Source organism: Aspergillus clavatus, genomic scaffold (genome assembly GCF_000002715.2).
Source record: "Aspergillus clavatus NRRL 1 1099423829802 genomic scaffold, whole genome shotgun sequence".
In the NCBI taxonomy this organism is placed as follows: Eukaryota; Fungi; Ascomycota; class Eurotiomycetes; order Eurotiales; family Aspergillaceae; genus Aspergillus; species Aspergillus clavatus.
The window spans coordinates 1,674,581-1,689,289 of record NW_001517097.1 but is presented as its reverse complement, the minus strand read 5'-3'; the positions used below and the strand labels follow the sequence as shown (position 1 = coordinate 1,689,289).

The 14,709-nt window shown below is 48.2% G+C and overlaps 2 protein-coding genes across 2 annotated transcripts, besides 2 other annotated features; one reads left to right on the top strand and one right to left on the bottom strand.

Annotated features, from left to right (window-relative positions):
- Window positions 1–3,636: 3,636 nt before the first annotated feature.
- Window positions 3,637–3,665: a microsatellite.
- A 3,472-nt stretch (window positions 3,666–7,137) lies between these two features.
- On the bottom strand, window positions 7,138–9,679 carry ACLA_039080 (zinc metalloproteinase family protein; the record flags this gene model as incomplete). Its single annotated transcript, XM_001271118.1, has 4 exons — window positions 7,138–7,301; window positions 7,357–9,097; window positions 9,197–9,292; window positions 9,374–9,679. The coding sequence occupies 4 exons, from the start codon at window positions 9,677–9,679 to the stop codon at window positions 7,138–7,140; spliced, it is 2,307 nt and encodes a 768-aa protein (XP_001271119.1).
- A 1,439-nt stretch (window positions 9,680–11,118) lies between these two features.
- Window positions 11,119–11,142: a microsatellite.
- Window positions 11,143–13,025: 1,883 nt separating this feature from the next.
- On the top strand, window positions 13,026–14,199 carry ACLA_039070 (uncharacterized protein; the record flags this gene model as incomplete). The annotated part of the gene is made up of 2 exons (XM_001271117.1): window positions 13,026–13,085; window positions 13,186–14,199. 2 exons carry the CDS (start codon window positions 13,026–13,028, stop codon window positions 14,197–14,199), a joined length of 1,074 nt encoding a protein of 357 aa, XP_001271118.1.
- Between the last annotated feature and the right edge of the window lie 510 nt (window positions 14,200–14,709).

Below are 14,709 nucleotides of genomic sequence, written 5' to 3'. Positions count from 1 at the left end.
AACGTTCCTTGCTCGAAGGAGGAGACAGATGGTAGAGACCGCGGAGATATTACACCACGAGAACCATGAGTGATTTATATAAAGGGTGCAAATCGAGGAGAGAGGCGTTGAATGATGTGTGTTGAGCTGAGGTCGCGTCAATGGCGGGGAGATCCTTTTCCACAATCCACACAGAGCGATTATGAATAACGAGGGGCGAACAAAAGATGGATTTGATAATGGAATTATACCGGACGAATGCGCGAACAGTCTGAATCGTGGGTGGTAGCGAGAGCCCCCAATAACAGTGGAATATGAGATGGACGGGCGGGCAGGGCTGTGGAGTGACAGAAGAATGAGGACTGACTACTGAAGGAGAAAGCTCAGCAGCCTAGGGGGATTATTAAGAAAAGAGATTTTCTCTCTCTCTCTCTCTCTTCTTCTGGCCAGGAGAGTTGGAGGAGAAGAAGAATGTGATATTAGACAGAAAGGGGCCACATGGACAACGTGGTGATGTCGAGATGATAATGAATTGAAAGAGAGGGGAGGAAAAGAACAATTATTAGTAGTAATGAGTCGTCGTGGCCCTGTGCAGAGGGAGGAAAGCTTCTAGAGCCCATATATTTTTTTTGGTCCGTTTTAATAAATTCCTTCTTGCTTCTTTTCCTTCAATCCTTTCTTTTCTACTACCTAGGTAACTACTGTGTATGTGTATCCACTAAAAGAAAGCAACATTTAAAAAAAAATAAAAAAAAAATAATGTAAGAAAAAAAGGTTTCGACCGCTTAGATCACTTCTTGGGACGGAGTCAAACAGACATGACCCGGATCGGTGGGGAGAGGACAAGAGGGGTGGAGACTCGGTAATTTGTAAAATGATCTTCCGCTGTGTCTTTATGCAATGTGTACAGTACAGGTATTTCAGCCGTTGATTGGGTACATTACATGCATCCAGAACGTACCAGTAGATACTAGGCCTGGTATTGTCTGCATCAGTGTAATTTACAATTTTTATGTCACCTTGGCTCACCCATGGGAAACATCAAACAACCGCCATTGACAAGCAAAAATTACTGATGAACAATTTGGACTTCTGGACAGAACTGAAAAAAATTCTGTTTTCTGAACCACTTATGACATCACTGCTGAATTACCATGCTGACCGAATCCGTTGGTGGACCGTTAACTCTGGACGACCCGAGCTTCCATACTGATCTATATGGATTCCATATCACAAGTCACAACAACCCGAGACTCTGGGAAGATGTCAATCCACAACCATCCAATCTTTCAAGCCTCCGAATGCTGTCAGAGAACGAGGTAGAAGAAGAAATGGGGGACCTACCCGTAATTTATTGTGTACAACACAGAGAACGGTTCTCTTCCAGGCACCCTTCCCATGGGACTATTGGTAGGAGGAGCATCTTCGGATAAAGGTACATTTTGAACTAGACATGCGATGAGACCTAGGTATTTGAAAGGGGATTCCCTCTAAATGGACGCACTCGCTCAAGTACAGTGTGCATAGCAGGTTCATGTATGGGGGAGTCCGCTGGCTCGGTCGTATGTCTGCTGACTGTTTCTGTGTAGCCGTAGTACATATAAGAAGTGAGGATGTGGCCTTTTGCTGCTTCTGATGCCCTTTTTTTTCCCCCTTCACTGTCATTCCCAAGTACTACCAGTCGGATTCTCGAGGAGAATAGGGAATCCCCCGGAAACAAGAACGCCACCCGCTGCTTGAATCAGACCATGAATAGCTTGCGAGGTGAACTATGGAAGCACTGATGATGTGATAGAATGAGAGGGGCGATTCAGACAGGAGATTGGGTAATCTCTGGAAGTCCCCAATCAAAAAAAAAAAGAGTTCATCCTAACTGTTTCGGATATCATTATTCAGTAGCGACATGGTCTGCATCGGTTCAGCAAGAAGAATTAACGTCGGCCAACCTTATCTGGATCTGGCATGGCTGCCGTTGTGGCGATACGGCGATAGACAAGTGACAACAGTACTGATCTGTATTCTCTTCTACAAGACTTAGGTAGGCAGAAGCTGACTCGATTCACTCGAGAGGGTTGACAACAGGCACAGATACACCGAGTCGTACGTGCTTAAAGGTGGCACAGAGCGTCCATGGAACAAGGATATCTAGGCAATTGACAGCGAAGCCATCCAACATCAGATACTCGTCGATTGACTGGCAATTTGGCACGTTACCAGAGGAGAGGTCTATCTCTATTGGAGGCTTTTTTTTATCAGTTTTACGCCGGCGGGGAGTTGTAGGTCTTAGGCGCGGTCCATTGAATTGTCTAATCTCGCCTAACTGATTTGTCGGGGGTCTATGCTGCTTCTTCTATATATACCGCTATTTTAACCGTCCTGTCACTTCGGTGATGATGTGTCCCTACTCCATAGTGGATAGTATGTGGTTCTATCAAGAGCATACTTCGTAGGTAGGGAGTAGTACGTCGATAGGTACTGTACTGCGGCATGGGTAATTAAAAGTGGGGATGCTGTACGGTAAAGAACGAGGATCCTTAAATAGGTACTGTAATGGCTGTATGCCTAAGGCATGAAAGCTGTCAATGGCCGGTTAAAGTACCCGCCAATCAGCATTGAGCAGAGATCCCAAGTCCGCCAATGAGAGCTGTTCCCTTTGACTAGGCAAGCCCGCCAATCAGATGTGTCACAATCGACTGTCCTAGGTCAGTAATATAATCTCCATCAGTGTCCAAGAGTCTTCGCGCTCGCTCGCTCGCTTTCGCCTCTGTCGAGTGACTTCGGACATTCGGATGGTACTACACATTGAGTGATTGTTTGGTACCGAGTATCCTGTGATCCATGAATAAACAACCTAGTAATAGAAGTCGTAGGCAGAGGCTAGCAGTACTCAGTAGTCTGGGTGTAGAGGTGCTCGATAACTGTACTAACACAAAAGAAATCGATATCTTTTTTGATAGTGGGCCTTGATAGTCCAAGAAAGTGGTTCTTGGTGGTCTAAGTCACACTCTGTGGTCTTCATCTTATCTAGCGTGAGTCGTGGCCGATCGACATGCTGACATTCCGCATTGATTGGCTTGGGCCCAACGATATGGGACATTGGCCGAACATTAGGCCCAAGAAGGAGGAGGATCAACAACGACCAAAGAGAAGAGGATGGGCAATGAAGCTTACTCTGTAGGTCCCTGTGTTACGGTTTTACTGCATTTGGCAGGAGACAACTGATATGAATGATGCCTGATATGTACTTCTTGGATGGTTGTTCCATCGAATAAAGATATCAGTCGGTCATCAGCAGTCCAGTGGGTAGATAAATAGCTAATAGATACACCTTCTTACTTTCTGTTTTGCTTTGACCACACTGCATATAACTGGGTGGGGTGGGCCTAGTGGTTGTGGCAGTAAACAAATATGTAAAGTGGCATTCTGCGGGGAATTCGGAGATGCAAATGCAACCTCTTGAGTAAATGCCACAATTTTTTTTTTCCTATTACCTCTGAGACTTCGGTTACTTAGGTAGGTAGGTACCGAGTCTACAGCGTAGGTAGTCTAGCACATACCAGAATAACCTAGTTGATACTTACCAGTTTCTGACTGGTTACGGACCAAAAAGCTGTCATTTCTCCACAGCAAAACTTATGGCAATTAGGTAAAATGGTTAAAAAAAAAAAAAAAAAAAAAAGAAAAAAGTCAGCCCTACCGATGAGGATTACATCATAGCTCGCTCATGCATACAGGCGTACGCAATGGCCATCCGCTTTTGAAGCTTTGAACTGACCATAGCGTCTGATTGCTTCCCAACGGATCAAACATCTGATATGATATTCAAAACTCGAACAATGCAAGGGACACACATGATCGATAGAAAGCAGACATGAGGGGGGTAAATTATGTCTGCCACTATCTACGCCACAAAACAGCGATTATCATTGCTTGTACAACCCCAATGTTATTACATAATGAAGGCGGTGCAGGCCGATCCCATAGCCCAGGTGCCATCCCTTTCGACATAAGCAGTTTATTCCTACGGAAGAGTAAGATGCTGCCATACTGGTCAGTACTGTGTAGTCCCTGACACTCGCAGGCTCCCTTCCAGGTATTCCATATCTCCGAACACTTGCATAACCGATCTCCTCTCTCAGATCTTCCATCGTCAATGGTCTCGTCCCCGGTAGTAGCTCACTTGCAAGAATGCCGGGTCAATTTCCTTTGCGTTTCTGCTTTACTTGCCGACCAGTAGCACCGGAGCATGCGGACATACGGAGGATGGCGCATAGATAACTCTAGTCCATTGGGAATTTCTCCGACGTTTCTGAGCCAGTAGTGTACCAATTATAGCATTCCATAGTCTCCGTCCTACTCCCTAGGTCATTCCCAATGAATGCCTCCGGGTTGTGTGATGAGAAGACTCAAATGTCATTGGCGGGTTCTACGAAGTACGAACTATGGAGCTGACAGACGGGAAACCGAACAAAGCCCCAAGGGTATTATCAATACCATATCCAATATCAACTACCTAGGCTAGACTACTAGAGTACTGTCCCCTATTGTCATTTATTCATTATTGTTCCCTGGTTAGCGAGGGACAGGCGCTAGATGGAAAAAGCGATCAGCGAATCAGCAGCAAGGTCAAAATATTTCCGTGTGTGGATACTGGAAGATAGCGATGGTGTCTGAATCAATCTAGTGTTACGGAGTCTGGCTTACTATCGGGTTTACTCCATAGTCCCGTCCATACCTTCCAGTGATCCATGGTCCCGGGGAACTCAGACGTAATATACTTCATTTTTGACCATACATACATCGGACAAAATGACAATACAAGGGTACACACTAGTGACACTACACTGACTTTGGTACGGGAATAAGTTACTAACCGATCCTAGTGCAAACCTCATGGCGGCCCCATAACGCCACGGCGTCCGCGCCGACCGTTTGGCGTCAGCCACAATCCGCGCTTCTCAGGCTTGTCGGGACTCACCTATCCGCCCCGCATTTTTCCTCTCAATCCCTCAATGGAGGACTCGAGCGTCAAGACTCAAAAGCCTCGAGCCCCTCGGGGAGACACGCCAAGTGACCAATGACTAAAGAGGCAAAAAGGCTCAGGACTGACTACGGAGTACCGAAGGAACACTTTTCGGATCATGGGTCAAAGCGTGTCTGCTGTTGCGCGGACTCTTACTCTATCTAACAGTTTCCATTTATTATGACAGACTACTATCTACTATCTACTGCCTAGTGTCTAGCCCATAGTCCCTCAAAACGACGTCACCGCTCCAGCCGTCTCGGATCCCTCCAGTTTCCAATTCCCACTTCTTCTCTCCCCGATCGCGATCGATCCCGCTCAAATCACCACTCATCAGCCGCAGCGCAAAAACTGAGCATCGATGAGGAAGTTGAGGTGCCTCACCAGCACGCCATGTCTTAAAAATAAAACAAAATCTCAGTACCTGACTCCATCCTCGGGGGTTTATCAAAGCCCACTCGGACCCGATGGTGAGACCTGCAGTGAGTCTAGAAGCTCTGGTCTTGTGTATCTATTCTCCGGAGGTGTGAATCCTATCGGTCTCGAGGAGAGAAACAGTAAGACGTGACGGAAGGAAAGGGGAATGGATCGGATTGAGTAGATTGATTGATACTAGGTAGATAGTCTATATTCCGTAGTGCTCATATGTCCGTTTATCCAGCATTTTTTGCGGAATTCAAGTCTTCAGAAGTACCTTATTCTTCCGCAGTAGACTAAGGTATAAGTTTATATACAATTATACATACAACGAGAGCGATCAAGCCAACTAACTACCCAACCCACGCACTACCACTCACTTATCTAAACTAAAATCTAAACTACCCTCCCCATAGCCCTCCGCATCCGTACGTACTAAGGAGTAAGTACCAGAATCTAGATAAATGCATGTGTCCCATTGACGATCCCCATCACCTGCAGAATGGGGTCAACAGGGGCGACGACTCCCAAAGTACCTTACCTTTTACTTTTTCTTCTTTTACCTAGTGAGCTACATGTACTACTATGACCTATGTAGATGGACGACTTTGCGCTTTGCCGTGCGCGGGATGACCCAGTCTCATGGAGAGTATGCTGATTTCTGATTTGCTTGTGTATGCTATTACTTGATGAGAATTACTTCATTATGATGGTGCTTGGAGGTGATAGGTGATTCATACTTATCCTGAGGCGGTGCCTTTGGGACTGGGAGCGGTCGACCAGGGCAGTGTGGCTGTGCCGAGTATGTGCTCTGATTTGTCATCGGTCGCCGCCGCGCCGGATGGTGAATATTCAGTTGAGGGCAACTGGGTACTAGTAGGAGGGTAGAATTAGATATCTCAATCGGTTCGCAGTGAAATGGGTTCTACCCGGGAAAGCAATAATAGAGGGCTTCAAAATATAATGCTACAGCGGAGAATCATGAGGTTCTTCTCGGCTGTCTGATCAACAATCCATTATGTGACCATCGATATATATATTCCCGTCCTCTATCAACCCGAACCATTCTGTCCATGACACGCAACCAAAAGTGAACCTAGTGTCCCAGGTTACCCATAGCATAAACCGGACCTTCGATGCATCAAAGACCTGAACTCCTGAGCGCCCTTGGAATCAACGAAGAACGTGTACCGAAGTAAAATATGAACAAGTGGCCCCTGTGGCCGAATACAAAATGTGCTGTAATGATCGAACATGCAATGGTATCCCAGAATGACTGCCCGCAATCCCCGGACAAATGTCGCCGCAGTAGATCTTGACCGACGAATCAGAAGAAAAATAGGAAACGAATATTGAAAGGAAGGAGAAAGGAAAAGACAAGTGTGGCACTATCATGGCGTACACCGCTGAAAATGATGGCCCTGGTGTCAAATGACTGGCTGCACACTGATTCTAAACCGGCCTCGCAGCGCGCGAACGACAAGACAAGAGGGCTGCTGCATTTTGCGTGGCCCTCTTAAATTAGAACGGACTGCTCGATTCTGATGCAGGCTGTGCATGGGTGTACGTGCGAGTCCCATTCCAGCGACGCAATATTAGTGCATTATAATTAAGGAGAAGCCGTCCACCCAGGATCCGCTGGATCCTGATATACCGGCAATCTTATAACCTAAAGGCGGGATTAATGTATGCCTAGCAGACGGGTTAGCTTGACAATGTTATAATGAGTCACGGATGTCCACCGGCAATACGTACCCAGAGCCACCCTGGGCATTACCAAAGACTCCCGATTTCCGTCCAAGACTGGTCAGAATCTCAATTCCATCGATCCAGGCGCCAGCCCGGACGTAGAAACCTAGCAGAATCTCGCCTCGTCGGGTGTCTGAAAGAAGCTCAGTTAGCGGGAATCACAATAAAAGGGCCAGCGCGCTACTTACCCAGCACAAACTCATCACCACCGGGCTTGCCCCCTCGCTTGCCAAACAGCTGACTCGTGGAGTCCTCGTAGCAAAACTCCAATCCATCCACCGCAAGTCCATGGTAGACCTTAATGGACGTCAGGAGTTTCGTGGATACAAAGGCGCAGTCCAGCAGGAGCTGCTCCGGCTGACTACCGTCCATCTGGGACAAACCGAGCTTCCCGCCTTTGTAGCCAGATTGACCCTTGGGCAGTTTCACCAGGGACAATTTAGACTTCAAGGAGCTGATGGAATCGACGGTATAGCTGCCAAGAGCCCCCGAATAGACAGCCAGTCGGATGTTCTTCTTCTTTTCTTTCTCGCTCCCAAATAAGCGCTGCCGTAGCTCGGTCTCCGTCAAAGTGACCTGCTTAGGAAGTCCATTGCTGCTCGATTCGGTGTTGAGATACTCGATGGAATTGCGGCACACATCCTCACCCTCCGCATACAGTTCGATAAAGGCAATGCCTGAGGAAGCGGTGAAAAGGATCTTTCCGTTCTCAACCGGCCACACCTGCACACTATCGTCCGAGCTCACTGGGGCATCTGCAGGCAGGCGGAAGCACGGGTGGAATCGGAATCGCAAGGCATCCAGTCGATGCCAACCGCATTCATCTTGAGGAAGACAAAGTTTCTGGCCCTGGGTTTTGGTTCGTGTGGAAAAGGGTTCGCGAGTGGTGAACGACCGATTGAGCCGGACGTAGTCACGGAGCATGATGCCCGACTCCTGATGGGGGCATCCGAAGAGATGCCCGACTTCGTGGAGATGTGCACCGATGCCGATGTTCGCGGCCTCCCAGTTTGATCCAGCCTCGCCGCAATCGTTGGCAACATAATCGGTGTTGGTCCGCGTACAATCCGAGAAGGCATCTACCACTTCTTCCATGAACGATGGGTAGCTCTGGAGGCAGTGGGAGCCGAAGATTGCCATCTTGATGTTGTCCCCACTTGATCCCAGCGCGGCGTGGCCGGTGATAGTTTGAGAGCCTTTATCCCAATGCGAATCGAGAAGCAACACCGAAACGTATTGCTTCTGCCCCGGCTGGAGACGGAAGTAGTCCTTGACCGCATCCTTGGCAATGTTGAACAGCTCGTCTTTCTTGGTGGCAGGCCCATGCTGCTGAGCAAGATCGAGAGCTCGGAGTTCTGCGACTGTTTTTTCGGTACGGACAACGTGAACTTTGGCTTCATTTCGCATCATGCCAGTGGCGGCATCGCGGCGACTCAGGGTGCCCGTCTGCCACTCCTCTTCGAAGCGGAAACATCGGCGTCCTAAGTTATTGCGGAACATCTGCTCTCCGGTGAATGCCTGCCACAGATAGGCCGCCATTCGATATTTCCGGATGGCGGTTTCAAGGTTATTTCCTTCGCGCTGCTGCCTCTCGGGGACCGCATCGAAAGTCCCGTCCGAATCTTTGCCTAACAAGATCACGAGGTGTAAGGGAGGAGCATTGACCAAGGGAAGGTAGTTGATGTTAATCCAGGAGGAATGGATGGCGGGATGCGCGCTGCCCGATGACAGCTTGGTCGAGACAAAGTCGAACCGTAATCGATTGGGACCTGGCACTAGATGCACCAGGGCTTTGAAATGAGAAGAGGTGACCGGCCAGCCGATTGAGGGAAAGCCATCCTGATGATGGTATACCGTGACAGTTCCGTCCAGCGGATGCTGTCTTGGATCCCCAATCTGACCATAGACGAGTAATGCTTTTTGATGTACCTGTGAGAAGACGGCCGAGAGATGTCAGCCTCGGTCTCTTCTGACTATGCAACAGCCGATGCTCCAACTGAAGGTACGAGTGAGCGCACAAGCACATACCCACGAGTTTTCCGAGATGGAGATAATCCTGGGAGCGTATGGAGAAGAAGGCGAAGGTGATCGTGAGCCGCTGTGGACGGATACCGAGGAACCGGCCTGTGGAAGTCAGCATCACTGCGACCATTGTAGGCCGTGGTCGCGATAGACGCAACGGGTGAAGAGAGCAGTATCACATACGATCATGCTGTTTCGCTGCGAGGGGGGAACGAGACTGGGTCGCTGGGGAGGCACCGTAAGCGGGGTGCTGACGCCGTTGACATTGCTGTTGATCTCCGTCAACGAGGGAAGATTGGGCGAGGAGAGAGTGGGTTTGATGGAAGATGGCGGGGTGATGGAGCTATAAGAAGCTGTGTCGAGGGTCGAGGACGATTTCCCGGATGTTATTTCGCCATTGGACTGGGATTCGTTGGACTTGGAATCGGCTGACTTGCTTGTTTGGAAGCTGGCCTTGGAGCGGCGACGCAACGGTTTAAAGAACGGCATGTTTTGTAGGGACCTCCCAGAAACGACTTTTTTGTTCCTTTTTTCTTTCAAAAAAAAAAAAAAAAAAAGAGGAGAGGGGTTTGATGAGTTATCGAATAGCAGATAGAGTCGTCAGTGGAAGAATTATGACCGCAGCCTAGGGTTCAATTTGCAGAAGGAACGAAAGAGCGGTTCGTCCCCCAGAGAGATCGAGACAGATAGATACCTTAGTAGGTAGCTATCTATACAGTACTCAGCCGCGCAGTAGACCCTGATGTGGCCGCGCCCCCTTTTTTTTCTCTGGCCCCCCTTTTGACTCAAGTATCTTTTTAAGACCCTTCCCCCTTCTCTTCAACAAGGAAAAACGAGCGACCGCCGGAACACAAATCCGACGCGTAGATAGAAGAAGGCGAAGAAGGAGAGGATAGGGCTGGCCAGGAATTGCGAAGAGTGGCAGGTCCGTTTATCGGGGAGAACCTAAGCAAGGCCAAGCAGTACAAAGTAGATTGTCTGTCTTCCTACCACTTGGTACTACCACCAGATAGAAGAAGCGACCGTTTGCGGTTACAGATGACGAACGATTGGCAGTGGGCGATCAGCCACCCCGCATGAGTTCTGCGGAAAACCGACTTCTTATCTAAGATCAGCCTAGGAGACGAGGTTGTTGATGCTGGTGATGATGGCTCATGAAGAGAGCGAAAGGGAAAAGAGAGCGAGAGAGAGCTTAGAGATTAGAAGGAGAAGAGGATTGAAAAAGAGAGACAAGAATGAAATAAAGAGAGAGGAAGTATGAGAGGAAAAACCTGATAATGGGAACAAGACAAGATAACCAACCGAGTATGCATGAGAGAAAGCAGTGGGAGAAAAAAAAAAAAAAAAAACCGACGAAAAACAAGAAACAAGACAGATATTGCCTAGAAGTCAGTAAAATGATTAGCTCGTGGAAGTTACTATTCAGTCAGGTAGTCTAGTAGTGTTAGCTAGGGAGCTAGGGAGCTACTTTAGGTCTTTAACTAACTCTAAGTAAGTTGTTGGTCTTAATCTTGGTATCCATCATGCCTGTTGATTAACTAAGTGGGTGAGGCTTGGATACTGATAGAGACATCGATATGTCAGTCTAGCTCTGGATTCTGTCGAGACTTTCTGAAGATGAGTATGATAACGACTATCCATCTACAACTATCAAGGATCAAACCAAGTATGATTGAAGTCCCCAAACCAATACCTCAATCTACTCCTACCAAGTATCGAGGTAGTGTATCTACATATCTAGGTCATCATCGCTACAGCCCGAGTGGGTCAATTCCCACCACTTGCGCTTCGACTAAAGAAACGTTACGTAGGCTGAATACTGATGAGTTTCACCGTGAGTCTGATTGCTGAGTTTGCTTGCTACCATAGGGTACTCTACTCCTCTCGCTGCTCTTTCTACTCCGTCCTCCGTCCTACAATCCAAGTTTTCTCTCTTTCTCTCTCTCTCTCTCAAAATTGAGGCGACACAGTTGTACAGAGTACAAAGTGCTGACGGGTGTTAGTCGTATCTAGTTTATGTTTATGCTACGTAAGTTGTAATACCGACCAAACTGCTTGTATACGATGATAAAGAAGTGGGAACGCTGCGGGTGCAGCTGCGAATCGCCAATTCCACGTCACCCAAGTTCCCTTGGTCACATTGATAATAGCAACTACCTAGCCTACTACTACTCAACGTTAACTCAACTTTCCTCGTTTCAGCGTTGTCTTTGGATATCCGAAGAATCGATCATCAGGCCAAGTGCTTAGCGGAAGCTCTTGACGGTCTGGAAAGCACATACAGAATAAGCAAGACAGGAGGTGACGACAGACGCAGAGCGATCTATTATTCGCAAGGTTCTATCTCCTTGTCTGTACTCCTTATTATACAAAAGATATACAATATTCACAGCAACCGTCGAGTCCGATTTGATCTGCCTGGTTCCTCATCGATGCAAATCAATAGCCAAAACCAAGGGAACCAGCGCAATGAAGACAAATTGATCTTGAGACTCTGGCCCTGTAGTGGCTGCCAGATTGAACTTAGTTCTATCAATTCCGACCCGGGGGACATTCCAAATCGTTTCTCGACCCTCTTGAAGCCAAATCTCGACTCAAATCTGAAACTGCCCGCAATGCGATCGGGGCATCATTGGGCTGGGGTCTCTCAGTAAGAATTCGTGGCTTTGCCTAGGCTTGATGTCGATCCTCCTCTCGAAAATAGTAATCATGCAATCGATAATGGTTAGAAGAAGTAGATTCATTGGGCATGGTATGCTCTGTTCCATATCATTTGCCCTTTTCAAGGGTCGAGCCACCAAATCGACTCTTTGAGGGGTGGACCCGTCGTCGTGTTTCGCAGATAGTCAGGACTCAGGAGAGTAAGACGGAAAAGGTACAGCCAGCAGGAGTCAAGTATCTCTCGACTGGACATGCAGGTCAAGACCGATAAGCCGCCAGTAGTAGACGCCGAGTGAGGATGTGGAATGCATCGGAGGTTTTTTTTCTCCCCTCGCATGTTAGATCAATATTCGGTTGTCAGGTCGATATAAATGGAAGATTCTGCATGGAGCAGGATAATCTAGACTGGGGTTACGTATGTCATTGTCAATTCTGATCGAAGGAAGACTCGCTATGAGCAGAGGGTGTAAAGATAGCCGTCTCCTTCGACTAGGAAATTGCAGCTATCCTTTCAGCTTGCGAGGTTCAGAGCCATGATCCTTCTCTGGGCGCATAGCGACAAATTGTGCCACAGGTCCAAACAAGCCATTAATATTGTTTTCTGCGAGGGTGTCTAATTCGATCAAGAACGAGTCTTTGTCTCCATCTATGTACTAGAGAGATGATACTACTACTAGTAGTAGGGACTAAAATATGATGCTATTAGTCTCGTAGAACGACGGCACTCCAAGCCAATTCCTGATCACTATTCTGATATATTCAAAACCCTCAGAAATCACAATTCAAACCAGTCTAGATAGAGCTATCTATCTATCACCCGAAATCCCTTCTTGTCGACCGGTTGCCCTCCCCTGTTGGGTCGCCCAGCGAACCGCTGTTCATTCCAGACCGGCTCCATTCTTGATCCTGAGTGCTGAGTCCTGACCCGTCTGGTCTTCCTTTATTCCCCCCTCCGCTCACTGGGTTCAGCCGCCCTTGCTTCCTTCTCTTCCCCCCCAGGCCCTTTTGTCTCCTCAATTCTCACGCATTACGATCATTTCCCTTGGCTTATGTATGAGGAGGAGGGAGAAGAATAAAAAAAGAAAAAAGAAAGAAGAAAGAAAAAAACAAACGGAACATTCGATTTTCTGTCCTAGAAAGAATAGATTTTCTTCCCTCTCCATCAGCCTTCGCAATGGCTCGTCTGCACCCGACAAACTCGGAGAAGACCATCCGCAAAATTGACATAGCCCAGGTAAGTGCCAATTGCGAGGTCAACTCCATCCTCTCCCTCGCTTCTATCCACGCTCTCATTGATTCATTCCACGAGGGCTAATCTGAATGGTTCCCACCAGGTATCTCTCAGCCTCCAGGATCGGTTAGGCCTTGCCAAAGTGAAATATCAAAATGATCGTCTGCATGTCCTCGAGCAACCATATCAGAATGGAGGTCGACATATCTCCCTCGGAAGCGACAAACCGTCCGACTCCTCATCTGAGATATCTCACTGTCGTTGCGAGACCCCGATGACCTCCCCTCCCCTACGAACCGCAACCTATTCGAAGGAACTGCCCAGGTCGGCCCGGAACAGACATGCGGCAACCTTCAATTCCCGGGTCATGCAACCCATGCTGTCTGCCAGTCGAAAACGCGTACGGTCCGACTCCATCACAGATCTTCCCGCCAAGGCACCTCGGGTCTCATGGAAAAGCTCATACAACCTGCCTGCTTCTTCACCGGGGTTCCGCCATCCTACTCATCGGCACCGGCCTCTGCCGCTCGTGGCTGAGACAATCCCTGAGTTCTCGTCGCCGGCACACCATCCCCAGTCAGACGACGACAATGATCCAGATCTACCCGTGCACAGTTTCCAGAATACCAGCTCGATGGTTGGCTCCTCACCTCCCCGGACGCCGCCACCGAAACATGCTCGTCTGACGCGCAATGATCCTACCCTGCGCCATGAGGACGGTGCCGATTTGCTTCTGTACCTGGCAAACTCGCCCACCCCGGCCAGTATCGCCGGCAAGACTCAAAATCGAGAATTTCCACCCTCCACTCCACCGACTCAGCATGCTGTCTTGCCATCATTGACTCCGACGCCTGGGGCTGCTGGGGTCTTTCCCAATTTTGGCACTCCAAGCCAGCACTTCAATTTCGCCGACTTTGTGAACGTCACTCCTAGTCCAGCGCAACCTGCGCGAGGCGGCCGCACCCCGGGAAATCCTATGAGGACTCCTCTGGCCAACCGAGACGGGAGAAAACGGCCCAATTTCGATAACTTATTACCGCCAAGCGCAGAGAGTCCGAAAAACCGACCGAAAGAGCTTGGCCTTGCTCTTCAGTTGGGCGGAGAGTTGCGACCGTAGAGTATCGCCGCGTACCTGTTCTACCTTTTCCCTTTCTATTCCTTCCTCCCTTCTACGGATTTTGTTGTAACGACTCCTGATGACTATGCCATGTACATGACAACTCCATAACTCCTTCACCTTCTGATGCCCTTGCTTTGTCCTGTGATATTTGGCTTCATATTGTCTGTACATTGTTGGGAACCATTTTATCCCCACAGTACAAGACAGCTTGCATGACATCGAACTGTTCATACATACCCCTTTCCTATGTCAGTTCATTTTGATTAGTTCTTTCATTTCCTTTGTTTAATGCAATGAAGTGTGACTAATCTCTTCTCCTTGACTCTCTATGATTTTCTGTGCTACCGGCTCTTCTTCAGCTGTACAACTGAGTAGTAAAGCAAATGGAAATCATACCCATCTCCTTCGAATTATGTGCATAAACGTTGAATGTCTCGCTTAAGATTCTATCACACAGGATGATATATTCCGTGCCACCTGGAACCAATAATCGTCAAATTGACTTCT